The sequence below is a fragment of the Procambarus clarkii genome, chromosome 1, assembly GCF_040958095.1.
Source record: "Procambarus clarkii isolate CNS0578487 chromosome 1, FALCON_Pclarkii_2.0, whole genome shotgun sequence".
Taxonomy (NCBI): domain Eukaryota; kingdom Metazoa; phylum Arthropoda; class Malacostraca; order Decapoda; family Cambaridae; genus Procambarus; species Procambarus clarkii.
Window position 1 is genome coordinate 46481138 of NC_091150.1, and position 27237 is coordinate 46508374.

General features: G+C 47.1%; 1 protein-coding gene across 1 annotated transcript in view; it reads left to right on the forward strand.

Moving 5' to 3' along the window:
- Positions 1–27237, forward strand: part of LOC123774126 (zinc finger protein ubi-d4) — a 133115-nt gene that overhangs the window by 41544 nt on the left and 64334 nt on the right. Inside the window, exon 8 of the mRNA XM_045768359.2 lies at positions 26447–26632. Coding sequence (XP_045624315.2) covers positions 26447–26632 — 186 coding nt within the window. The remainder of the gene's footprint in view (positions 1–26446; positions 26633–27237) is intronic.

The window sequence follows — 27237 nt, forward strand, 5'->3', positions numbered from 1 at the left end:
AGTTAGGGGCCTACTTGGTGGACATTCAATAGAATTCCGATATGGAAGGAAATTCAGCTAATTAGATGAAGGATTTCATAGCACAGCCCCATCCATTGTATTTCCTTGTCGTGGTGAGGGGTTTCGCGTACACCTCTCTGGGACCAGTGAAGGTTTCCCCAGCCCCCTATCTTTTCCTTGTTTGGGAGTTGTACGTGCAAAAGAACACAAACGTAGGGGTCTTGTTAGCCAAAAAGCTCCTGCTGGAGGGGTCGCCCCATGAGTTGATGGCTAAGTGTCCAGGCTGGGGCGAAAGGGAGAATGAGGTCTTTGCACCAGTGTAGGAGAATGGACAAAGCAGTAGGACTCTCCTGTTGAAATGGGGGAATACGGCTGGGGATGACGCACCCCAACCTGCACTGGCTCGCACCCGGCCTCTCTGGCTGCCCCTGGTTGATACCTGGTTGATGGAGTTCTGGGAGTTCTTCTACTCCCCAAGCCCGGCCCGAGGCCAGGCTTGACTTGTGAGAGTTTGGTCCACCAGGCTGTTGCTTGGAGCGGCCCGCAGGCCCACATACCCACCACAGCCCGGTTGGTCTGGCACTCCTTGGAGGAATAAATCTAGTTTCCTCTTGAAAATGTCCACGGTTGTTCCGGCAATATTTCTTATGCTTGCTGGGAGGACGTTGAACAACCGCGGACCTCTGATGTTTATACAGTGTTCTCTGATTGTGCCTATGGCACCTCTGCTCTGCCCCTGGTAAGTGGTATCCCTTGAATCCAGGCCCCAGACGTGTTTAAATACTTGATATATGGATACCGATAAGACCTCTCTTACCCTGGCTCATGGGATGGGTGACCAGGCCCCTGAGTCGGACTGTGATGGAAGACCGGGTTCTGTAGCTTCCGCTACATTGGGCCCAGACCGGACTACACCCTCCTCCTGTGGTAGGATCGAGCTCAAGCCCCCAGTGGTGACCACCTCGTCCCCTGGCACAGCTCTGTCTCTCATTGTGACTACTGCGCCTTTAACCCCTCTCTCTCTGGGGGTTCTCATTGCCATCCCTGCCACGGCCGCACAAATCCCTTCCCATACTAATACGTACCACGCCTTGTTTGGTCCTGCTACATGGGCTAAATGCTTTGATCTCCACCATCTGGATTCTACTCCTGACGATTTCTCCCTCCATAAACACCTTGTTGATTCGGTAGATGCCTCTGTTACTTTTAACCCCACCCATCTCGGTACACGTGTCATCGCTACTCCTTCTCAGGATGCAGCTACCCACTTAGCTGCATTGTCCTGCATTGGGGGAGACCCCTTTTTAGGTCTCCAAAAATGCTCAAAAATGCTTGATTAAATGCCAGTGTTGGCACTGTTCTCACTGTTCACCAGTTGGCATATGGTGTCGCACACCATGTTGCAACTGGTGTTAGAGACCTAAATGACTCCCATGAGGATATTAAACATATCCTCGAAGCCCAATGCCATTCTGTCCTCTAGGTGGATTCATTCACTCGATCCCATCGGTGGTCATCGCCGTCGGCCCCTTCGAGTTGTGAAAATCACTTTTGATAGTAGGACCATTCCGCCCTCTATAATTTTAGCTGGTGCCAGATGCTCCGTTCAGGAGTACATTCCCTCTCCTAGACTTTGCAATAAGTGCTGGAAGTTCTGGCATGGTGTTCTCAAATGCACAAGTACTGTTTATCTATGCCTCATGTGTGGGGACGATGATCACTCTTAAGTCCGAGTGCACTTCTCCCCAGCCTCGCTGCCTCAATTGCGGTGAGGGCCACCCTATCTTCTCCCTCTTGTGTATACACTACAAACTTGAGGAAGGCGTTCTCAACTTGAAACACCGGGATTGTCTGTCTTTTTCCTGAAGCGAGATGCCAAGTTCGCCGTGTCTCACCTGGCGTATCCTATGCTCGTGTGTTGCGTTCTACCTCTCCTTGTCCTTCCCATGTTACTCAGTCTCACAACTGTTTCCAGGCCTTAGACTCGGACACATCCACCACCACCTCCCCTGTTCCTTTTTGTTCTGTTCCGAAGGGGCCCCTCCCAGTTCTCCATCCTGGAGTTTCCTCCCTTCCTACCCAATCTGCCATGTCTCCTGTGTTTTCTTTTCCCGATCATTCTTCACATCCCTCCCCCTAGTCTCTTGACCCTCCACGCCACCTGTCTGTCCAGGCTGATGTCTATCATCCTCCCAGCAATCTTCATGTTGTTCACTCCCGTTCATCTTCTCCTGTTGAGACAATTGAGTCTGTCGCCCAGTACGTTGTTACTGGAACACCTGTCTCTTAAGTCAGAAACGTAAGCCTGGCTCCTCCCCAGCGGGTAAGAAGGCATCGTTTTCTTCCTCCCCCCCCTCCCCCTCTGACTTTCTCGTTCCCTCCCCTCTCATTTTGGTGATTGGGCCCCCTGTCCCAGCTATGGAGGTTTCTTTAGCCCCTGATTCCCTCTCGGTTGCTGCCTTTGCTGAGGTGCGCTCCCCAGTTTCTGCGCCACCCTCCTCCTGCTGTCCATGGCCGCGCCTCTTGGTTGTCTCCTTCTCCTCCGGACCCTACTCATCTGCTTCTGGTCTGTCCTCCCGCTCCCTTCACTCCCTCCTTACTCCGTTTACCCCATGCCCCCTAACCCTGACTTCGCTGACCCTGATCCTGAGCTTATTTCATATACTGTGTTCTTCTTTACCTTTGTTTCTTCATTTTTCTATGTTGCTGTCCTTTATCTTTTTGCCAATGTCTATTCTCCAATGGAATATTCGTGAATTTTATGCCAACTTACGTGGCATGGCCGATACGTGGCTAGTTCGGCCTTCCCCTCGGCTCTTTGCGTCTGGTCTTTTTACGTTGGTGTATCACCATCTCTATGGTGATCAGGTGTCTTTGTTGATGATGTCCCACATGCGAGCTTCGTCTCGGTGACAGTATGAAGTTTCCTGGCGTTTCTATTCGCCATTTTCTTACTCTTCGTAGGTTGTCTTCTCTTTCACATCGGGTTGTGTTGCCCTTTCTTGGTTTTCCGGACCCTTATTGATGCTTCTTACTGTCGCCTCGTATTGTGCGGCACTGGCAGAGCCGCTCCAGCTTACTCTCGGGGTGGACGTCATGTCCGCCCCGTTCCGTACGCTTTCTCATACTATGCTTCACCTCCGGCCTGCTCATGCGCCGCCTGAATCGTCCTGGTCCTTGGTCAGGGTGCTCTCTTATCTTTCCTCTCCTCAGTTTGTGGTAGCCCCTTTGACTCAAGATTGTTTTTCAAAGGTCCTATATTTGTTGGCGTTGGTCTCTAGAGGAACTTCCGGCTCTCCTTCGGCGCAGAGGTTTCTGCTGTTTTGGTTATGGTGGTACGTTTGTATGTTTGCAGCCTTCTCCGTCTTTTCTGGCGAAGGCCGAGATGGCTGCTTTCCGGAGGGGTCCTTGGGTTATTGATGTTTGATTAGTTCGGCCGGGGGTGCGTCATGTGTTGTGTCCGGTTGAGGTTTTTCGCTGTTACCTGCATGCTATGGCTGGGGATGTGCTTTGGTTTGATCCGGTTTCCCCTCGTTTCCTGTTCCAGGGCTCGTGTCTCCCAGGTCGACAGGTCGACTGCAGGGTTAAGTCTAGCCAGCCTGCGGGCTAACTTCGCATCCTTGCCGTTCGGACATTTGCAGCTTTCGCTGCCATGTTGGTAACGTGTCTTGGGCTCATTTCGGGCGCAGGGATTTGGAGGTCGTACAGATTCCTGGCCGCCCGTTATTTTGTGAGCATGTCTGCTCCTGAGCGTTCAGGTGTTGCTTTATGTCACAGGTTGCAGCCTGTTGTCGCAACTTCTCGTTGCAGAGTTTGTGGCTGACCGGCCGATGCCTCCTGGGTCAGCCCTTTCTTTTCCTTCTCTTTGGGTATGAAACTCCAGGGAGCCGTAGGGGCTTCCCACAGAAAACCAGCATTGAATGTAATGAAATGTAATTTTCTAGGTGAGCCCTGGAGGCTCCCTGGCATCCCTCCCTCCCACCGGTCGGCATTTTTTTCGTGTTTGTTGAAGCTTAGCTTCCGAACTGGAGTGCTATGCAGCCGGCGCAGTGAGGTCCGGGGGTCACCCCTTCCCCCTCTTGGGGAGGGGAAGGCTGCGCGGACGAGCGGCGCGCCAGCACTGTTACGTTTGCTTGTTTCCTTGGGATTGTAGAGAGTTCTACCTCTATGTTTGGGTTTTGTTGTTAGTTTCTTACCATGTGGGGTTTGTTTTGTTATGCCTACCTTTCTGGGTGCCTAACCCCCAGTCAGTGGCAGATAAGGAAAACCCCCAACCACAGGGGTGTTTTCCAGGGCCATTGCTCCCTGCAACCTCTCTGAAGGGGCTAGGTTCTGGTGCAGACCCGGGTAGGTCTGAACTCCATAGCTAATATAACATACATTAGCCCGATAAGCTCCAGGGAGCCTCCGGGGCTCGCCCAGAAAATGGCATTTCATTACATTCAACGCTGGTTTTTTGCCCGCTCTTTCCTGGGTTGTGGGGTTCATGCACCTCCATGACCAGTTTCGTCTGCTGTCAGCACCCCTCTTGGCGGTTGACTTCAGGGTCATTTGCTCTTGGCTATGGTTATGTGTTTTTGGTCCTTTTGGAGTTTTATACTGACCGGCTTCATGAGGACGTTGTTACATTCAGCTCTGGGTCTGGCACAAGTACCGTGTTGTATACAATGGTGACATCGGTTACTATGCCCATGCTCTGGGAGGTGGTGACCACATTTTCCTCTGCTCATCTTGCTTGCTGGCCTGCTGTATTGGCTCATTCATTAGATATGGATTAGTCCTTGGGCCTTTTGTCTGCCTCCTCTTTTTCACCTCTCTTTCCAGATGGGGTGGTGAAAAACCACCTACCCTTACCAGTAGCAGGTGGTTGCCTGCTTCTGGGATTTTTGCCCCTCCTTTCTGATGACCATTCTGTCCCACGTCCAGCTTCTGTTGGAGCTGGGCACTTGGATGGTGTCCCTGGACCTCAAGGACGTGTATTGGCACATCCCTATTCATCTGGGGTTCAGGGACTGGCTCGGTTTTGTTTTGGGGCGTCAGAGTTACTGCTTTTGTTGTCTCACTTTCGGATTGAACCTGGCACCTCACTTGTTCACACGCCTCACCTCGGTCGTAGTAGCCAGTCTGTGTCTGTTAAGTATTTGGGTGTTGGCTTACCTCGACAACTGGCTGGTTTGGGCTTCCAGTCAGTCTGCGTATCTGCTCGCCAGGGGTTTGGTACTTTCCCAGCTAGCCGGGTTCGCGTTCCTGGTGAACTGGCAGAAGTCCCGTCTGGTTCCCTCCTAGGTTCGGACCTGGCTGGGTCTTATGTGGGACTTTCGAACCGCTTCCTTGTCTCTTCCTCCGGAGGCTCTCCTTCGGTTGCGGTCCCGCATGTGGTTGTTTCTGGGGGACTCCCGGGTCACCCGGCGTTTGCTTGTGGGTCTGTGCGGGAGCCTGAACTTTGCGATGATGGTCTACCCACAGGGTCGGGTTTGACTTTGTCGGCTGTTCTGGTTCCTTCGTTGACGTCCCTTCTGCCTCACGTGCTGTTACTGGGTTTGACCCCCCGTGGGCCTTGCATCAGCTGCTGCGTCGCTGACTTCCTTTTCGGTTTTCCGGAGTTCAGTGCCTTGGCGCCTACTCAAGCCCTCGCTTGATGTGTTCACAGACACGTATTCTCTCAGCTGGGGCTTTTTGACCAGTGTTCACCAGGCCGGCCAGGGGTGGTGGATCCATCTTTCTGTCGGGTCCACAGCATGGTACTGGTGTTCGCGGTGGTGTGGTTTACGCTTCGGAGGGTTTGGGTCGCCTGCGGATAAACCATTCGAACTGCACCCCAATGGCTCATTGCCTGAACCGAGGGTATTCGATGCGGCCCTTGGCTCTTTGGGGCTGGTCCCTTCGGGTGACTCGTCTGCTGAGTTCTTGGGGTTTGGCTCTCTTGGCAGTTCACGTCCGGGGGGTGTCCAACGTCCTGGCAGACTGTCTGTCCCGGTTTGTTTCCCTGTCTACGGAATGTATGGTAGATGCCGACTCATTCAGTTGGCTCTGCCAGACGTTCAGGAGCCTGGAGGTGGATTTCTTCACGTCAACGTGGTTGCAATGTCTTTCGGTATATGTGGCGCCCTTCCCCGCCCTCGAGGCTGTTGGGATCTATGCCTTTCGGCAGGACTGGTCAAGGTGGGGGTTCCTGTGCCTGTTGCTCCAGGTCCTAGCTCGCTTGGAGATTTACCAGGGACGAGTAGTCCTCTTGGCCCCATGGTGGCCGGCCCAGCTGTGGTTTCAGGCACTGCTTGCCCTGTGTCCGAACCCGGAGGTTCGAGTTCCGAGGCTCCACCTCTTTCATAAGATCGGCACGGTCCGTTACGAGACTGGTTCGCTCTTCTCCTCGAGTCTTTGCGTCTGGTATTTTTGACTCGAGTTTATCACCAGTTTGTGTGATAATCAGGTGGCTTCATTGATGGTGTCCCACCTGTGGGCTTCCTCTCGGTGGTAGTATGAAGTTTCCTGGCTGTCCTTCCATTTCTTTTTTACTCTTCGTTGTTGTACTTCGTTTTCGGTTTGCTTGGTGTTGTCCTTTCTCTCGTCGTTGTTCCAGGACCGTCATCTTATGCCAAATACTGTCGCCTCATATCGTGCGGCCCTGGTGGAAACACTTCAGCTTGCTTTCAGTATTGATGTTACTTCTGCACTGCTTCACAAATGTCTCGTGCGTTGTTTCACCTCCGGCCTGCACGTGTGCCGCCTGAGCCGTCTTGGTCTTTGAATAGGGGTTCTCTCTTATCTCTCTTCTCCTCGGTTTGTTGTGGTCCCTTCGGTTCAGGATTGCTTTTTGAAGGCTCTTTTCCTGTTGGCATTGGCCTCTGGGGGTCGGGTTCGGGGGGCTTCGTGCTCTCCTCCGGTGCAGAGGTTTCTGCGTTTCATGTGTTGTCTGGTTGTGGCCCTTTGCCGTTATTAGCGCACTACGGCTTCTGTGACCGGGGACACACTTTGGGTTAATCCGGTTTCCCTTTCTTCCCTGTTCACGGGTACGGGTCTCAAGGTCGTCCACAGGGTTATAAGTCTTGCCAGCCTGTGGTCTATCCCCATGCCAATGACATTCGTAAGTTCGCTGTTCTTGCTGCCGTCTTTGGAAACGTGTCTTGGGCTAACATTTGGGCACAGGGTTTTTGGCAGTCAAACAGGGTCCTGGCTGCACGCTACCTCATAAAGGTTCCTGGGCCTAGTTGGCCCTGTGTCACTTTGGGTCAGCAGCTGCATCCTGTCTCAACTTCGAGTTGAGGTGTGGAGCACCGACCGCCTCCTGGGTAAGTCCCATTCTTTATTTTTTTTAGTCTTTGGTGAAGTAGCTCTGGGGAGCCATAGGGGCTTCCCTCAGAAAACCACCGTTGAATGTAATGAAATTGCCATTTTCTGGGTGGGTCCCAGAAACTCCCTGGCAACCCTCCCTCCCTCCCTCTGGTTTGAGGTTTTTCGTGAATTTTCATGTCCAGCCTCAGAACTGTGGTGTGGATCGCCTCGGCAGGAGTCTTCGGCTTCCCTTTCCCCCTCCCGGGACGGGGGAGCTGTGCAGACATGTGGAACAGCTTGTGTGATGTCATGCTCGTTTGCTCGTTTTCATTTGCGGGAGTTCTGTCCACTTGTTTGGTTATTTTCGTTGGTTTCTCGAGAATAGGGGGTTTGTTTTGAGGTGCTTACCTTTCTGGGTGCCTGTCCCGGTCGATGGCAGATATAGAATGCTCCCAAATCACATGTGCATTTCTATAGGCCATTGCTCCTCGTTCCTCTCTGAGGGGGCCAGGTTCCGGCCATGGTCCCCGGAAGTCCTAGAATCTCTACCCACATTCACTGATGCGAAAGTTAGGGATATCCATATCAATCTGGATCAGCTAGTAGCTGGCAGCCATCTCAATGAGAAGGCTTCAGGGGGCCACCAGGGTTCACCCAGAAAGAGGCGTTTCATTACGCTCAACACTGGTTTGTTGCTGGACCTCGCTTCCAGTTGTTGGGTTGGGAGTTTCATGCTCTCCTTCAGAAAAGGGGCAGTATGGGTTATTTTTCTTTAGCCCTGGCAGGTGGTTTCTTTGTTTACACCCTTCTCCTTCTTGGCAAAGAATGAGACTGTTGACTTACAGAAGAGTCCATTGATGTATTAATTTGTGGTTTGTTCAGCAATACACATCATTTGCTTTGTCTGGTTGCTGCTGTATGTCACTACTAATGTGCCACTAGGGCTGCTTCAGGGTATGTGTTTTGTTGATCCAGGTTCCTTGATTCCCTGTTCCAAGTTTTGTTTGTCTCAGGTGTCATTTAATCTGGTAGCCTGCAATTTACCCTCGTGTCCTGTGTTGTTTGAAAGTTTGTGGTCTTATCTAATATGTCTGATTGGGGTCTTATCTAGTATGTCTGATTTCTGGACTGGGATTTGGAGGTAAGGTCTTGGCAGCTTATTACCTTTTCAATGTTCCAGATCCTTTTCTGGCTTGTGTTACTCTTGGTTTGGTTTTCCATTCTAGATTCTCTTTTCAGTGCAAAGTTTAATCTTCGCATTCCTCTTCCCGTGTAAGTCCCAATTTTTTTGTCTTTTATTAGTTAGTTACAGTGAGCCACTGTTTTGCCCTCCAGAAAACCTGCATTGAATGTAATAAAAATGCTTCTTTCTGGTTGTGCCTCGCTGACTCCTTGGCCCCTTCCCCTCTTTTCCTGGTGTGTCGGTTTGTGGGCTAGGCTCTGGACTGAATAGTGTTATGGGCTGATGTGACTTGTGTGGCTGATGTTTAATTACCTAAGTGTAGTTACAGGATGAGAGCTAAGCTCGTAGTGTTCCGTCTTCCCAGTACTCTTTGTCATATAACACTTTGAAATTACTGACGGTTTTGGCCTCCATCACATTCTCACCTAACTTATTCCAACTGTCTACCACTCTGTTTGCAAAAGTAAATACAGTGGCGCCTCGATTTACGATTGCCCCTACTTACGATAATTTCGAGTTACGCTGTAAATTTCATCGAAAAATGTGACTTGACATCCAATGGTGTCGTTGACTAACGATATTTGTTGGTACACGTTCGGGTCGACCAAGCGTATGGTTCCCGGTCATGCGGTCCGACCTGCCTCAGTTTACTACAGCTGCCCGCTTAGTGACGATCGCACCTATAAGAAATTCCGCGTTTGTGGTGATTTTTTGCATTTTGAACATTAAAGTAATTATTATATATCACACCATGAGTCCCAGGAAAGTCAGTGGTAAGGCTCAACATATGAAAACCCATGTAAGGATGACCATGGAGCAGAAACAAGAGTACAGAATGTCTCTTCCTCAACAATTAAGAAAATTTGTGCAGCATGGGAAGAATTGCAAACCTTTGCTGAAACGACTCGCCAAAATCAAGCTACAGTAGGCCGTTGCCTTAACCTATTCAATGACACTGTGATGCATCATTACAGACAAATGTTAAAACGAAGGGAAAAACAAATGTCTCTTGACAAATTTGTAGTGAGACAAACACGCACTGAACCACAACCAGGTCCTAGTGGTATTCAGGCAAAATGTAGGAGAGAGAGAGTACCCCAGAGAAAACATCACTGCCTGATGTGATAATGGAAGGGGACTCCCCTTCCAAACAGTAACACCTCTCCTCCTCCCCACCTCATCACCATCTTTCAAATGCCATCAAGAGCCCTCCATAAAGGTAAGATCAACTTAAGTACTGTATTGTAGTTAGAAAAAAACATTGTATTCAGTATAAAATGTATTTGTATGTTAATATTTTGGAGGGTGGGGAATGGATTAATTCAATTCCCTTTATTTCTTACGGGAAAAATTGCTTCGACTTACGATATTTCGAGTTGCGATCCGTCTCTGGGAACGGATTAGCATCGTAAGTCGAGGCCCCATTGTACTGTATTCTTATATTCCTTCAGCAGCAGTGTTTAGTTTAAGTCTAAGACATCTTGTTCTTGAGGTTCCAGGTCTCAGGGAATTCTTCTCTATCAATTTTATTGATTCTCGTTACTATTTTGTACGTAATGATCATATCCATCTCTTTTTCTTCTATTTTCTAGTTTTGGCATATTTAATGTCTCTTACCTCTCCTCGTAGCTCTTGTCCTTCAGGTCTGGGAGCTATTTAGTTGCATGTCTTTGCATCTTTTTTCAGTTTGTTGATGTGCTTCTTAAAATATGGGCACCATTCAACCGATGCATATTCCAACTTTGGTCTAACAAAAGTTATGAACAATTTCTTTAATTTTTTATGCAGGTTAAAAGCCTACCTGTCACTCCTCCATTATGTTCTGGTTTCCAAAACAACCTCTTATGTGGAACTCTGTCAAAAAACTTTTTTAGGTCCAGATAGATGCAGTAAACCCAACCATCTCTTTCCTGTAAGATCTCTGTGGCTCGATCATAGAAACAGTAAATTCGTTACTCAGAATCTTCCAGATCAAAAACTTAGTCTGTCTGTTATTAGATCATTTTTCTCCATGTGCCTTAACTATTTTAGTTTTAATTATTTTTTCCAATATTTTCATTATTACACTTGTCAATGATGCAGCACTTATAATTGAGGGGGGTCTTCCCTGCTGCTACTTTTGTAGATTGGAACTATGTTAGCCTTTTTCCACACATCTGCTAGGACTCCTATACACAGGGAAATTCACTTTGGAACTTTTTGTTTAATATTTCACACATTTCCTTTTCATTTGCAGTGAATCTGGGTCCATATTCACGAAGCAGTTATGCAAGTACTGTACTACAAACTTGTACATCCTTTCTCAATCTTTGGCGGCTTTGTTTACAATTATTAAACAGTTAATGAACTCCAAAGCACCAGGAGGCTGTTTATAAAAATAACAACAGTTGATTGGGAAGTCTTCATGCTTGTAAATTGTTTAATAAATGTAACCAAAGCCGTCAAAGATTGAGAAAAGATGTACACGTTCGTAAGTACTGTACTTGCATAACTGCTTCATGAATCTGGCCCCTGTTTCCCATTTTCAACCTCTGAATATTATTCTCTGAATTCAGCCTCTGAATTTTATCCTTTATCTGCAATTTGTTGTTGACAAATTTTTATAATAGGCCTGGTTCTGTTTTACATTTGTCCGCTATCACTTTCTTAAAATTTCTTTCTGCCTCTCTCCTCACTGCCTTGTAGTTGTTTCTCTCATATTTTTATCCCTGGTATATTTGGGGGTTTGGCCTCTTCCTATATTGATTCCATTTTTGTATCTTTTGGTCTCTGGCCCTCTCCCATTTTCTGTTGAACCAATCCTGTTTCCTAGTTCTGCATCTCTGATTCGGTAAAAATTTTGTTGTCTTTATCATTTATTTCTCAAAACTTGACTTATATCTCATTTATTTCCTTGCCTCTCAGCAATTCTTTCCAGTCAAATTCATTAAAGAAATTTCTAAGTTCCCCATAATGCACTCTACTGAAATCAGCTATCTCAGAGAAAGTGTAATTACCTAAGTGTAATTACCTAAGTGTAGTTACAGGATGAGAGCTACGCTCGTGGTGTCCCGTCTTCCCAGCACTCTTTGTCATATAACGCTTTGAAACTACTGACGGTCTTGGCCTCCACCACCTTCTCACTTAACTTGTTCCAACCGTCTACCACTCTATTTGCGAAGGTGAATTTTCTTGTATTTCTTCGGCATCTGTGTTTAGCTAGTTTAAATCTATGACCTCTTGTTCTTGAAGTGCCAGGTCTCAGGAAATCTTCCCTGTCGATTTTATCAATTCCTGTTACTATTTTGTATGTAGTGATCATATCACCTCTTTTTCTTCTGTCTTCTAGTTTTGGCATATTTAATGCTTCTAACCTCTCCTCGTAGCTCTTGCCCTTCAGTTCTGGGAGCCACTTAGTAGCATGTCTTTGCACCTTTTCCAGTTTGTTGATGTGCTTCTTAAGATATGGGCACCACACAACAGCTGCATATTCTAGCTTTGGCCTAACAAAAGTCATGAACAATTTCTTTAGTATATCGCCATCCATGTATTTAAATGCAATTCTGAAGTTAGAAAGCATTGCATAGGCTCCTTGCACAATATTCTTTATGTGGTCCTTAGGTGATAGTTTTCTATCTAGAACCACTCCTAGATCTCTTTCTTTATCAGAATTCTTTAAAGATTTCTCACATAATATATAGGTTGGGTGGGGTCTATGTTCTCCTATTCCACATTCCATAATATGACATTAATAACATTAAATTCCATTTGCCAAGTGGTGCTCCATATACTTATTTTGTCCAGGTCTTCTTGAAGGGCATGACAGTCATCTAAATTTCTTATCCTTCCTATTATCTTAGCATCATCAGCAAACATGTTCATATAATTCTGTATACCAACTGGTAGATCATTTATGTAGACAATAAACATCACTGGTGCAAGAACTGAACCCTGTGGTACTCCACTTGTGACATTTCTCCATTCCGATACATTGCCTCTGATTACTGCCCTCATTTTTCTATCAGTCAGAAAATTTATCATCCATGTTAGAAGCTTACCTGTCACCCCTCCAATATTTTCCAGTTTCCAGAACAACCTCTTATGTGGAACTCTGTCGAAAGCCTTTTTTAGGTCCAGATAGATGCAGTCAACCCAACCATCTCTTTCCTGTAATATCTCTGTGGCTCGATCATAGAAACTGAGTAAATTCGATACACAGGATCTTCCAGATCGAAAACCATACTGTCTGTCTGATATTATATCATTTCTCTCCAGGTGTTCTACCCATTTAGTTTTGATTAGTTTTTCCAATACTTTCACTATTACACTTGTCAATGATACAGGTCTATAATTGAGGGGGTCTTACCTGCTGCCATTTTTGTAGATTGGAACTATGTTAGCCTGTTTCCACACGTCTGCTACGATTCCTGTACACAGGGATGCCTGAAAGATCAGGTGAATTGGAATGCTGTGCTCAGATGCACATTCTCTCAGAACCCATGGTGAAACTCCATCTGGGCCAGCTGCTTTGTTCTTACTGAGCTCCTTGAGCATATTTTCCACTTCATCTCTAGACACCTCTATCCGCTCTATGTTGTGCTCTGGAATTCTTATTGTGTCTGGTTCTCTGAAGATTTCATTTTGTACAAACACACTTTGGAACTTTTCATTTAATGTTTCACACATTTCCTTTTCATTTTCCGTGAATCTGTTTCCCATTTTCAACCTCTGGATATTATCCTTTACCTGCAATTTGTTGTTTATGAATTTGTAGAATAGGCCCGGTTCTGTTTTACATTTATCCGCTATCCCCTTTTCAAAATTTCTTTCTGCCTCTCTCCTTACTGCCGTATAGTTGTTTCTCGCATCTTTGTATCGCTGGTATGTTTGAGGGTTTGGCCTCTTCCTATACTGATTCCATTTTTGTGTCTTTTGGTCTCTTGCCCTCTCACAATTTCTGTCGAACCAATCCTGTTTTCTGGCCCTGCACCTCTGTTTTGGTATGAATGCTTGTGTGCCTTCCTCATATATTTTAAAAAATTTGGCATACATTTCATTTACTTCCCTGCCTAGCAACAATTCTGTCCAATTACACTCATTAAAAAAATTTTGAAGTTCCCCATAGTGTCCTCTCCTTAAATCGAGTTTATCAACTGTTTCAATGTCCCCATTTTCTTCTAGATGATATCTTAAAGCATAATCTATGTCTAACAGGACGTGATCACTCTTTCCCAAGGGAGGAAGGTACTGGATGTCAAATATCTCTTCTTCTTTCCTGGTGAATACTAGATCCAGTACTGACGGTACATCTCCTTCCCTCATTCTTGTGGCCTGCTTTATGTGTTGATACAAGAATGTCTCCAGAATGAGGTTCACAAATCTGCATGTCCAAAAGTCTTCCGTTCTTGCTTCATAGGCCTCCCAGTCTATTGCTTTAAAGTTGAAGTCCCCCAGTATCAACAGTCGTGATTTATCTTTATCTGCTTGTGCAATAATATCTCTCATGACCATTATGAGGCCCTCTCGTTTGTCATCTAGTTCTTCCTTTGTCCATGTGTTGCTTGCTGGTGGGCTGTAGGCATTTAAAATTATCAGCTTATCATCCTGATTCCAGACCTGCAATGCCATTATGTCAATATCTCGAGGGTTTTGTGTGTGGAGTTTCCACACACACTCCACACACTGAGTTTGAAGTGTGGAGCTATCTCAGTGCATCTAGTTACAGGGAGCCACCAAAATCCAAAATCCAATAAGAAATAGGCATTTCATTACATTCAATGGCATTTCTATGGAGAGCCCCATTGGCTTCTCGGAGCTATGTGGTCTGATATGAATGTACAGTATTAGACCCTGGGATCAGTCAAGTGCACGGAGTTCTAGCCCTACTGGGGGACCACGCACCAGAATCTGCCCTTCCCCCCAAAGAGGTACAAGGTGCAATGACCTATAGAAACCCCCGTGTGGTTGGAAGCATTCTATGTCTGCCATCGACCGGGTCAGGCACGCAGAAAGGTAGGCGCCCCAAAACAAACCCCTATTCTGGTGAAAATATTGCTACTGAAAGCCAAACTAGTGGACAGAACTCCCCAAATGAAAACGAGCATGACGTCACCACGTTACCACGGCACTGTCTGCACAACTCCCCCTCCCTGGGAGGGGGAAGGGAGAGCCCTGGACCCTTATGCCGGCTATCCACCCCCTTCAGTTTTGTGGCTGATGTGATACTGGCAAAGTTGTGTACCTCTGACTCCAGCATATTCCAGTTCTGTACCTTGTGGTGTGGTGCTGTCTCTTCGATGGTGTGCGAGCCAGGAGTAATTTCTTTTGTACTCGGGCTACATGCACCTAGGGTTGCCTTCCCTAGTTGTCCTGTAAGTACAGTACTGCCATTGGGGGTTTAGGGTTACCTTCCACAAGTCTCCTTGGGATCTACCTTCGCTGTGTCTTTTCCTGCTCAGTGATTGACTGCCCTTGAAGTCAACTGGGGGGTTATTCCTTCCCTGTTTGCCTCTGGGTAGGGATTAGTTTTCATCACTGGTTGGGGTGCAGGGTACTGTGCAGCTGGTTTTCCCCACTCATAGCGGCCGGCTCTGTTCTGCCTGGGCACGTTGTCCTCTTGCGGGGTTTTTATTTTCTTTTTCTGCCTGGTGGGGGGGTCTGCTCCCTTGCTTTCATCACACCCCTTGTAGTTTTGGTGGTCCTCCGCTAGGCCCCCACGAGTGTACACATCCTAGGAGTTCAGCTGTAGCAGTTTGCTTGGCAGTTTTTGGGCGCTGATTTGCAGTACCCTGCCTAGGTACAAGCGAGTTTGAAGGTTGCTCTGTCTCCTTGTCACAGAGTGACATTCACCTGTTATGCCTCCATCATGCTGCCTGTTGGGTTGGTGAAACTTTTGACCCCGGAGTCTTGCGAGTTTTGTTCCTTGTTCGTGCTCCAATTCACCCAGTCCACTGATCATAATTTACAGGTGCAAGCAACTTCGGTGTTTCCTGCTTGGTTTAGGTTGCTGCAACTCGCTAGGTTGCTTGTTACCCTGGATGCCCCGAGACTACCCCATTTTGGCTATAGATACCCAGACTTGGGGGTGTTACTCGCCTCGACCTTTTGCTGTTCGTCCTGGTCCTCTCCCCCTTACTTCCGACTCTGAAACATCTGAGGGCTTCTGAGTCGGGGCAAGTTTTAGTTGGGTTTGAGACTTGTGCGGTTTCAGGGGATGATCCTTCTGGGGTGGCGATGGAGGCATTCGAGCCTGGTCCTCTGGCTGGAGCTTCTGGGTCTGACCAGTGGGCTCCCCTTCGTTCCTGCTTTTTCGGCTCCTCCTACCTTTTCTTTTGAGGCGAGGGGTTTGGAGGACGGCTCATCCCCAGGTCATGGTGAGGTTCCTGGGGTGGGGGAGGGTTGACTTTCCCACCCCAGGGAGAGGTGGGAGGCCTTGTGCTCTGTTGGACCCCGCTTGGGTTTCTGTACCCTCTGAACGAGGCTTGGTGCGGGGTTCTCCTTTTCCCCGTCCTCATATGAGTTGGATTTGGCGTCTACCCCTCCCCGGGTTTGGTTCCATGATCTCATGGGTTCTTCGGTCCTGTATTTCCGGAGGTTTTCAGCCTCCCAGAGCATGTGGTGTGGGAGGCCATTGCGCCTTACCTGCTGCGTGACTTGGATTATGCCGTCATAATGGATCAGTGCCGTCATAATGGATGGATCTTCTTGTCCCTACTGGGTTTATTGTGAGATTCTGGAGTCGTCCTGGCTTGCTGACTTTTTTGCCCTTGCCTGACTTGCCCTTTTTTCTCGTTGGAGGCGTGGCATTCGTTCTGTCGGTCCCATGCAGTTGAGTGCCGTGAGGCTCATACAGTGGTTTTCCTGGGGGGCGAATTTGAGCACCTCAATGCGTGTTTGTTCGCCCCTGCCCTTCCTCGAGATGTCGGTGTGGTGTAGCTGCATGTGCAGGTTCCTTCCCTTTCAGCTGCCTTTGTTGTTGAGGACTTGCGCACCTGTGGCCTGTTGGCTTTGGTCTTGCGTTTCTTTTCCCTTCTCGACCTGTCCTCGGACTGGCTTGAGGAGGATGTGTAAGTGCTTGGGGCTGCTCCTGGGTCACGTGCGTTAGCCTCGGCTGCGCTTTTGAAGCTGTTTGCGTCAATCCTGCGGGATACGGATTTCACTGTTTTTTGCTTCCCCGCTCACGAGTCGGCAGGCAGGGCTTGTTTTCTGTGTGGAACCTACTTGGGCCCTGGCTCTTAAGATTTCTTCCCCTTTTTGCCCTTTGCTGTTTGCAGAGTCTGCAGTTGTGCAGTATTTGCAAGCAGCCTCTTCTTGTTGCCGACCTATGTCGGAATTGTTGATTCTCTGGGGGGCGGGCCGAGGGAGGTCTTCCTGGAAATGGTCGTGCTAGGGCCCGGGATTCTTCCCGTCACGGTAAGTGGGGCCAGTTTTGGAGCCGTCTTCATCTGATTGGTGTGGTGCTCGCTTTGTGCAGAGGTCGGGTTCTCATGAGAGGCGTCGACTCTTTCGCAAGTTGTCCCATTGATGGGGCGATGGGGGGGGGGAGGCTAGCTCTGTTTGCTTATGCCTGGTCCCATGATTTGTGGGCTGTTTCATGTGGCCTGCGGTGGCGTTGGGTGGCTTCTCCTCCCTCAGGGGAAGGTTTGGGGTTGGCAGGGCAGGCCTCTTCTCCTGCACTCTGTCAAGTCATCTCGGAGTGGGTTCGCTTGAGCATGGTCGAAACGACCTCGTCTCTCAAGTGGGTTGCCCGCCAGTTTCCAGTTCCTAAATGAGATTGCGAGGATCGCCGGTTCATTCTGGACTTGTCCTGTACTGAACCCATGAGTTCATTGCCCCTCCTTTCGGATGAATACTCTGTCCCAGGTCCGTCTTCTCACAGAGCCAGGCACTTGGTTCGGGTTCTGGCCTACCTCGACGACTGGCTGGTGTGGGCTCCTAGCCAGTCTGTGTATCTGCTCACCGGGGATTTGGCTCTTTCTCAGCTCGCCTGGATCGGGTTCCTGGTGAACTGGAGGAAGTCTTATCTGGTTCCCTCTCAGGTTCGGTCTTGGCTGGGTCTTGTGTGGGACGCTTGGGCCAGTTCCTTATCTCTCCCTCTAAATGCTCTGTTTCGGCTGCAGTCCTGCCTTCGCTTGTTTCTAGGGGAGCTCCCAGGTCACACGGCGGTTGCTCGAGGGTTTGTGCAGGAGCCTGAACTTTGCCATGATGGTCTACCCGCCAGTTTAGGTTTGGCTTCGTCGGCTGTTCTGGTTCCTTCGGGGACATCCCTTCCGCCTCTCTTACGATCACTGGGTCCGACCTCCAGGGTCCTTGCGTCAGTTGATGAGTCTTTGGTATTTTTGGGGTTCAGTGCCTTGGTGCCTACCCGCGTGTCCCTCGCTCGATGTGTTCACGGACGCATCGTCTCATGGCTGGGGCTTTGTGATCAGTGCTCACCCAGGGGCGATGGGGACCACCCTTCCGTCAAGCTCTCAGCACAGTGCGGGAGTTCACTGCAGTGTGGATGTCGCTTTAGAAGGTGCGGATTGCTTGTGCGTCCATTTGGACTGCTCTCCAGTGGTTCATTGCCTGAACCACGGGAGTTCAATGCAGTCCTTGGCTCTTTGGCTCTTTGGCTCCTTGGCTCCTTGGCTCCTATGGCACAGGTTTTTGTTCTTTTGGTTCTGGTTGTAGGTTTGTTTGTTTGCAGCCGTCTCCTTTTCTGGCGAAGAATGAGACTGCTGGTTTCCGAAGGGTTCCATTGCATTGCTGATGCTTGGTTTGTCAGGCCGGGGGTGCATCATGTGCTATGTCCGGTTGTGGCTCTCCGCCGTTACCTGCATGCCACGGCTTCGGTGGCTGGGGGATGCTTTTTGGGTTGACCCGGTTTCCCTTTTTCACTGTTTCAGTATTCGAATCTCCCAGGTCGTCCGCAGGGTTATTCGGTCTAACCAGCCTGCGATCTATCCTCGTGCCCACGACATTCGTAAGTTTCCTGCACTGGCTACCGTCTTCGGTAACATGTCTTGGGCTCATATTCAGACATGGTTTTTTTTCTTTTTTTGAGGTCAAACAGTATCTTGGCCGCTCACTACCTTGTCAGAGTTCTTGGGCATAGTCGGGCCTGTGTCTCATTGGTCAGAGGTGTCAGCCAATTGTCTCGACGTCGTGTTGAGAAGTGAGGGTCGACTGCTTCCCGGGTAAGTCCCTCTTGTTACTGTCTTTGGGTAAGTAGCTCCAGGGTGCCATCAGGGCTTCACCCAGAAAACCGGCATTGAATGTAATAAAACGCCATTTTCTGGGTGAGACCGGGAGGCTTCAGTTTTCAGTAGCTATATTTTCACCAGAATAGAGGTTTATTTTGGGGTGCCTACCTTTCTGGGCGCCTGACCCAGTCGATGACAGATATAGAATGCTTCCAACCACATTGGAGTTTCTATAGGCCATTGCTCCTTGTGCTTCTCTGAGGGGGCCAGGTTCTGGCTCGTGGTCCCCGGTAGACGTAGAACTCGATGCACTTGACTGATGCTAGGGTCTAATACATTCATGTCGGCCCGGATAGCTCCAGGGAGCCTCGCAAGTCTCGCCTAGAAAATGGCGTTTCATTATAATCTACGCTGGTTTTTTGGGGGGGTAGCCCCTACGGCTCTTCAGAGCTTACTAGGCTGATATGCTAATGTCAGACTTTGGCATCAGTCATGTGTATTGAGTTTTTATGGGCCTACCGGGGACCACGAGCCAGAACCTGTCCCCGTCTAGAGAGGCAAGGGGGACCAATGGCCTATAGAAACCCCCGTGTAATTGGAAGCATTGTGTGTGAGACATCCACCGGGTTAGGCACCCAGAAAGGTAGGTGTCCCAAAACAAACCCCTATTCTGGTGAAAATTGCAACCAAAAGCCGAACAAGTGGATAGAACTCCGCAAACAAAAATGAGCAAACTAGTATGATGACATCAGTCGTCACGCCACTGTATACAGTGGCGTGATCCCTGTATACAGGAGTTGTAGCTGATGTGTGGAAAAAGGCTAACATAGTTCCAATCTACAAAAGTGGAAGCAGGGAAGACCCCCTTAATTATAGACCGGTATCATTGACAAGTGTAATAGTCAAAATATTGGAAAAAATAATCAAAACTAAATGGGTAGAACACCTGGAGAGAAATGATATAATATCAGACAGGCAGTATGGTTTTCGATCTGGAAGATCCTGTGTATCGAATTTACTCAGTGTCTATGATCGAGCAACAGAGGTATTACAGGAAAGAGATGGTTGGGTTGACTGCATCTATCTGGACCTAAAAAAAACTTTCGACCGAGTTCCACATAAGAGGTTGTTCTGGAAACTGGAAAATATTGGAGGAGTGACAGGTACGCTTCTAACATGGATGAAAAATTTTCTGACTGATAGAAAAATGAGGGCTGTGATCAGAGGCAATGTATCGGACTGGAGAAATGTCACAAGTGGAGTACCACAGGGTTCAGTTCTTGCACCAGTGATGTTTATTGTCTACATAAATGATCTACCAGTTGGTAGTATATAGAATTATATGAACATGTTTGCTGATGATGCTAAGATAATAGGAAGGATAAGAAACTTAGATGATTGTCATGCCCTTCAAGAAGACCAGGACAAAATAAGTACATGGAGCGCCACATGGCAAATGGAATTTAATGTTAATAAATGCCATGTTATGGAATGTGGAATAGGAGAACATAGACCCCACACAACCTATATATTATGTGAGAAATCTTTAAAGAATTCTGATAAAGAAAGAGATCTAGGGGTGGTTCTAGATAGAAAACTATCACCTGAGGACCATATAAAGAATATTGTGCGAGGAGCCTATGCCACGCTTTCTAACTTCAGAATTGCTTTTAAATACATGGATGGCGATATACTAAAGAAATTGTTCACGACTTTTGTTAGGCCAAAGCTAGAATATGCAGCAGTTGTGTGGTGCCCATATCTTAAGAAGCACATCAACAAACTGGAAAAGGTGCAAAGACATGCTACTAAGTGGCTCCCAGAACTGAAGGGCAAGAGTTACGAGGAGAGGTTAGAGGCATTAAATATGCCAAAACTAGAAGACAGAAGAAAAAGAGGTGATATGATCACTACATACAAAATAGTACAGGAATTGATAAAATCGATAGGGAAGATTTCCTGAGACCTGGAACTTTAAGAACAAGAGGTCATAGATATAAACTAGCTAAACATAGATGCCGAAGAAATATATGAAAATTCACTTTCGCAAACAGAGTGGTAGACGGTTGGAACAAGTTAGGGGAGAAGGTGGTGGAGGCCAAGACCGTCAGTAGTTTCAAAGCGTTATATGACAAAGAGTGCTGGGAAGACGGGACACCACGAGAGTAGCTCTCATCCTGTAACTACACTTAGGTAATTACACTGTCTGCGCAGCCCCCCCCCCCCTCCCTGTGAGGGGAAAGGGGCAGCCCCAGACCTACCGCGCCGGCGATCCACACCCCAGTTCTGAAGGCTGATGCTATCGGCTCGATGTGTTCATGGACGCGTCGTCTCTCAGCTGAGGCTTTGTGACCAGTGCTCACCAGGCTGGTCAGGGGCATTGCGGTCCGTCCTTCCGTCGAGCCCACAGCACTGTGCGGGAGTTCGCAGCAGTGTGGTTTGCTCTTTGGAGGGTTCAAGTCGCCTACGGGTCGACGATCCGGCTCCATTCGGACTGCTCCCCGGTGGTTCATTGTCTGAACCAGGGGTGTTCGATGCGGTCCTTGGCTCTTTGGCGCTGGTTGCTTCGGGTGACTCGTCTGCTGAGTTCGCGGGGTTTGGCTCTCCTGGCAGTTCATGTGTGGGGAGTGTCCAATGCCTTGGCCGACGGCCTGTCTCGTTTCGTTCCTCTCTCCACGGAATGTACGGTAGACACCGACTCCTTCCGTTGGCTTTTCCAGACGTTCGGATGCCCCAAGGTGGACCTCTTCGTGTCAGTGTGGTCGTGGCGCCTTCCCCTGTATGTGGCACCCTTCCCGACTGCGAGGCCGTCAGAGTCGACGCCTTTCGGCAGGACTGGTTGAGGTGGGGGTTCCTGTACCTCTTTCCCCCGGTTTAGCTGTTGCTCCAGGTCCTGATTCGCGTAGAGACTTACCAGGGGAGAGTTGTCCTCTTGGCCCCTTGGTGGCTGGCCCAGCCGTGGTTTTAGGCGCTGCTTGCTCGGTGTCCAAACCCGGAGGTTTTTCCGCAGCTCTGCCTTTTCCAGCAGATCGGACCGGTACGTCACGTGGATGGTTCGATCTTCTTCTCGAGTCTTCGCGTATGGTATTTTGACTCGAGTTTATCATCATCTCTATTGTGATCAGGTGGCTTCCTTATTAGAGTCTCACCTGCAGGCTTCGTCTCGGCGGCAGTATGAAGTTTCCTGGCGGTCCTTCCGGTTCTTCTTACGTGTTCGTCGTTGTACTTCGCTTTCTGTTAGGGTGGTGTTGTCCTTTCTCTCTTGGTTGTTCTAGGACCGTCTTCTTATGCCAAACACTGTCGCCTCGTATCGTGCGGCGCTGGAGGAGCCGCTTCACCTTGCTTTTGGTATTGGTGTCACGTCTGCGCCGTTTCACAAGCTGTCTCGGACGTTGTTTCACCACCAGCCTGCTCATGCACCGCCTGAGCTGTCCTGGTCATTGGACAGAGTGCTCTCTTTTCTTTCTTCTCCTCATTTTGTTGTGGCCCCTTCGGTTCCGGATTATTTTTCGAAGGCTCTTTTTCTTATTGGCGTTGGCCTCTGGGGGTCTGGTGGTTGAGCTTCATGCTCTCCTCCTTCGCAGAGGTTTCTGCTCCTTCGGTCTGGGTGATTGGTTTGTTTGTCTATAGCGTTCTCCTCCTTTTCTGGGGAAGAATGAGACCTGCTGCATTCCGGAGGGGTTCCTGATGTTGTTGATGCTTGGTTGGTTCGGCCGGGGGTGCATCATGTTTTGTGTCTGGTTGCGGCTCTCTGCCGTTATTTGCTCACCAAATATGCGTCCGTGGATGCGCTTTGGGTTGATCCGGTTTCCCTTCTTTCCTATTTGAGGGTGCGGGACTTCCAGGTCGTCCGCAGGGTTATTAAGGCTAGCCAGCCTGTGGTCTATCCCTGTGCCCATGACGTCCACAAGTTCGCGGCTCTTGCCGCCGTCTTTAGCAATATGTCCTGGGCTGACATTCGGGCGTGGGGATTTTGGCGGTCGAACAGGGGTCCTGGCTGCTCGTTACCTTGTAAACGTTCCTGGGCCCGTTCGGGCCTATGTCGCTTTGGGTCGGCGGATGCAGCCAGTTGTCTCGACTTCGGGTTGAGGAGTGAGCAGCAACCACCTCCCGGGTAAGTCCCTATTCTTTTCCTCTGTGGGTAGTTAGCTCTGGGAAGCCTGTTACAGCCACAATGGGTCGCAACCGGGTTCTTTGCTAAGTTCTGGTATCCGGCCCCAAGTTAGTAGTGGCTTTCAAGGAGTGAGCTCGGTAAAACACAAGTGCAAGTAAAACACAATGGGGAAGGTGCAGTGAATACGACACTTCATTAATTATCAATATATTCACATACTGTATAATCACTTTCCCATCACCTCATATGTAATCCTAAAGGAAGTGTTACTACACTTAATATGTACACAAGTGTCTCTCTCATAGGACACTAAGCGCTCCTCGATGCTCGATCGATGCAGTCTTATCAGCTACCGTGTTTCCTCAACACACAGTACTGGGAAACACCAACGAGTCTACCCTAGCCACGGGCCAGCCAAAACACAGTCTCACTAGGTGCTCTTCGTGCACGCCTACAATCACTTTCTAGCCTGGTGCTGGCAGAGAACATCAGCCTCGCGCTGCTGGGCCTCTTCATGTATAAATACAAGGGTAGCGAACCCCTGGCAGGACCTTCTTGCAACTCGCTGGTTACACTTCTCTGTAGCACCTTACTGTCAGTCGTCTCTTCCGTTAGCCAGTCCCGGGTACGCCGAATTCTGTCCCTGCCACTTCACAGGCAGACAGTAGAACACTAACAGTACACAGTTCTTCTCCAGCAGCGGCTCACTGCTTCCGTAAAGCAGAATGGAGTAGAGAGCTATTGGCTGCCCTGGGTAGACTTGACTGTCCTCGTACTACAGCAGCCCTACGTCGACTCTGTGCATACAGACACGTTATCAGTACACTGGTCAGTACGTGGGACACTAGGAAACATCATTTACGTACTCTGACAGACATACAACTCCTCCTATAACAGATGGCGCTGATTTTCTAGGCGCCACCTCACCAGAGGTCAGCACCAGCTACCTGTTGAGCTGACTAGGGCAGGAATCTAGCGCCTCTTGCTGGTATAATCCTGTCACCACTAGATGGCGTCGTCCAATTTGTGGGGGGTTTCGGGAGCGGACTCACAGATGGCATTGACGTCACTGCTCCGTGCTCCGACGATGGAATCGGGTTCGTAACAGAGCCGTAGAGGCTCACCCCAGAAAACGAGCCTTGAATGTAATGAAACGTCATTTTCTGGGTGAGACCCGGAGGCTCCCCGGCATCCCTCCCTATCTCTGGTCGGCGTTTTTTTTCACGTGTTTTGACATCTAGCCTCAGAACTGGGGCGGGGTAGGTCTGGGGCTGCCCCTTCCCCCTCCCGGGGGGGGGGGGGCTGCACAGACAGCGGCGCAACGACAGATGACGTCATACTTGTTTGCTCGTTTTTGTTTGGGGGAGTTCTATCCACTCGTTCAGCTTTTGGTTGCAATTTTCACCAGAATAGGGACTTTCTTTTGGGACGCCTACCTTTCTGGGTGCCTAACCCGGTCGATGGCAGACATAGAATGCTTCCAATTACACGGGGGTTTCTGTAGGCCATTGCTCCCCTTGCCTCTCTAGAGGGGGCCAGGTTCTGGCTCGTGGTCCCCAGTAGGCCCATAAGAACTCCATACACATGACTGATGCCAAAGTCTAACATTAGCATATCAGCCTAATAAGCTCCGGGGAGCCTCTGGGACTTGCCCAAAAAATGGCGTTTCATTACATTCAATGCTGGTTTCTTATGTATTGTATTGTACTTGAATCAGCTTACATTATAAGATCATTTAAGAATGTATTAGTAGCTTCCAGTATTTGTTATTCCTGTCTGCTTTCAATCAGCACTATTTTAATGGCTTTCTGTTGTTACCCATGAGCATTTATCACCTGTCCTTTTCTTCACATTTATAATACATTTAAGACTGCTAAAAAAGATGATTTATAATTTCTCTTATTTTGTTACTGGTGCTAAACTGTACTGTAGGCACAATATTCAATGCTTGTGTTCTTTCCACAAACCAAACAAAATGGCCACGCGTCACATTAATGCCAATGATTGACTGCTATCTATGTTTTCCTCTTAGGGGGTATAGGTATACATTAATTTTATTCCAAAATATATTAAAACATTTAAAATTAAAAGATGCTAGAGTAAAAAATTGCTTTAATATTTCTACTGAACTCTTCTTTTATATAGAACTAATAAGTTTCTGCAATTATTTATTTTACTATTTATTCATTTCTCTTGGACCTATGAAGGTGTCGAGCAGTGTATGTGCTGTAATTGCTATTTTGGTTAACTTGTTTTTATTTTGTTATCCATTGCTTGAATGTGTTTTAATAATTTGTGGTACACTGTATATTATAGGTATGATTAGCGCTAATGCCACTGTTTATTTTTTTTTCCCCCATACAGATATGATTCATTTAAACAAAATTTTACTTGTGCCAGTACAATGACTTTAAAGTTATATAACATGCTCTAATGTCTACAATGTTTATGCAGTAATTGTAGTCAGTTATTTTGTAGTAAGATAACGAAATGGCCCTTCTTGTAGCAGATTCTGTTCCTGTTGTAGCTTCTACAATGATTTTTTCTGTAGTCACTGCAACTACTGTTGATGCTGTGTTTATGCTGCTGCTGTTTCTGCATTGTTGGTACTGTAATATCTGTTGGAAGCAAATAGGGTATTGTAGTTGAAGATGCAGCTTCACTGCTGCTGTTGCTGCAATAGTTATTGCTACTGTAGCTGCATATAATGTAGTTGTTGCTGCTCTATTTTTTTACTTCTCTTGCTACTTCAGTTGTAGCTATGTCAGTTTTTTTATTTTTCTTGGTTTCTAGTGTAGCTATTAGTTCCCAGTATTGTTAAAATTCTACTATAGTTGCTGCATTTTTGTAATTACTGCTGCATTACTTTTTAATTTACTATTACAAGTAATTGTACAAGTAGTAAAATCTTGTAAATTGTGTAATTGTTTATTCCATTGTTGATCTCTGTAATTTGTATTCTTTTTAGATGATTCTGATTTAAAATAGGATTTGAGTCTTGCTGTGACTGCCATTCATTCAGAAGCCGCTGTGTTCTCTGTATTTGGTCGCTTCCTTTTTTCTTCTGTAATTTAAGTTACCATTTTATTGTACTTTGTTAAATTTGATGAGTTGCTCTTTCTGTTATTGGTTTTGACTTCTGTGATTCTTAGAAAGTGGTTTATTGGTGCTTGTATATTACTTTCTCTGTATTACTGATGGTCACTCCAGGTGGCAATGTTTACCATTACCAGACTCAACATTTATTCTTTATATATTTATGACTCAACCTAAGTCATTATGTGAAATTATTCAGTATTTCAACACTTCTGTGTATTTGTGTTAATAATCCAATTAGTAAAACTTTAAATGTAATTACATTTTGAAGTGCCATAAAATCTAATCCATCCACTGTATTATTGTTTACCAATTATTTATTTTAAAAGATTTTGCTTAATAGTAAAGTTAAAATAAAAATCAAGGCTCTTCATGTTGAGTTCTCAAATTTTTTGTTATATAAATACTTAGCATTGTTAAAGCTATGTTTTGTTATATAAATACTTAGCATTTTTGAAGCTAAAATTATTCATTCTTGAATTGTTCTTAAATTATTCATTGAGCTCTGTAATGCTTTGGGTGGTCGATGTGTGGTAAGTTTTATTTCTACTATCTTATGTTATTAAAGTTGATCTGAAAGTGTGGAGTGTGTGCGGCATATTTACTGGTGTGTTGCAGTGTGTGGGATGCGGTACAAGACGCGGCCTGGCCTAACTTACCACTATGCACACTCGCATAAGGAGGAGAAGGAGGAGGAGGCTAAACCTAAAGCCCCTGCTAGAGATAACGAGCAAATCCTGGCTAACGACCCCACCCCAGACTACTTACCAGTCCAGGCTCAGGCCTCTGCTACCCCACATTGGGGTCAGAACAGTTTTTATTCAGGTTGGAGTAGGATAGAGTATTTTGCAGGATTTCCCAATTGCTTCATATTTGATTTCCTAATCCTTCTTACTTCTGTTTTGTTATTTAATACTTAAATTGTTACCAGTACTGTACTTACCTCTAAATAGACAAATATTGTGATGACCTCTGCTTTCCTCATTGTAAATACAGAAGTGTCTCTCAGTAGTAAATAGCTCATGCCTACGGTAACTCTTGCAGCCTGTGCTGCATTTGTAAAATGTAGGTAATACTGTTACATAGTGTTACGATTACTTTTTTTTATTGAATTTTAAAGGTAAAACTACCACTATGCACTTTATTTCTCATTTAAACTTTTTAGTTTATCTTGTAGTATATAACCAACTAATATGAATAATCCCAGTACTGTATAGTTGTTTGTTGTTTATTTATTAGACTTACTAACTGGCTCAATGCATGATATATATATATATATATATATATATATATATATATATATATATATATATATATATATATATAATAAGTATATATATATATTTTTTTGTGTAATGACATTTTCAAATAAAGTTAGATAAATATACACACATACCAAAAGAACAGGG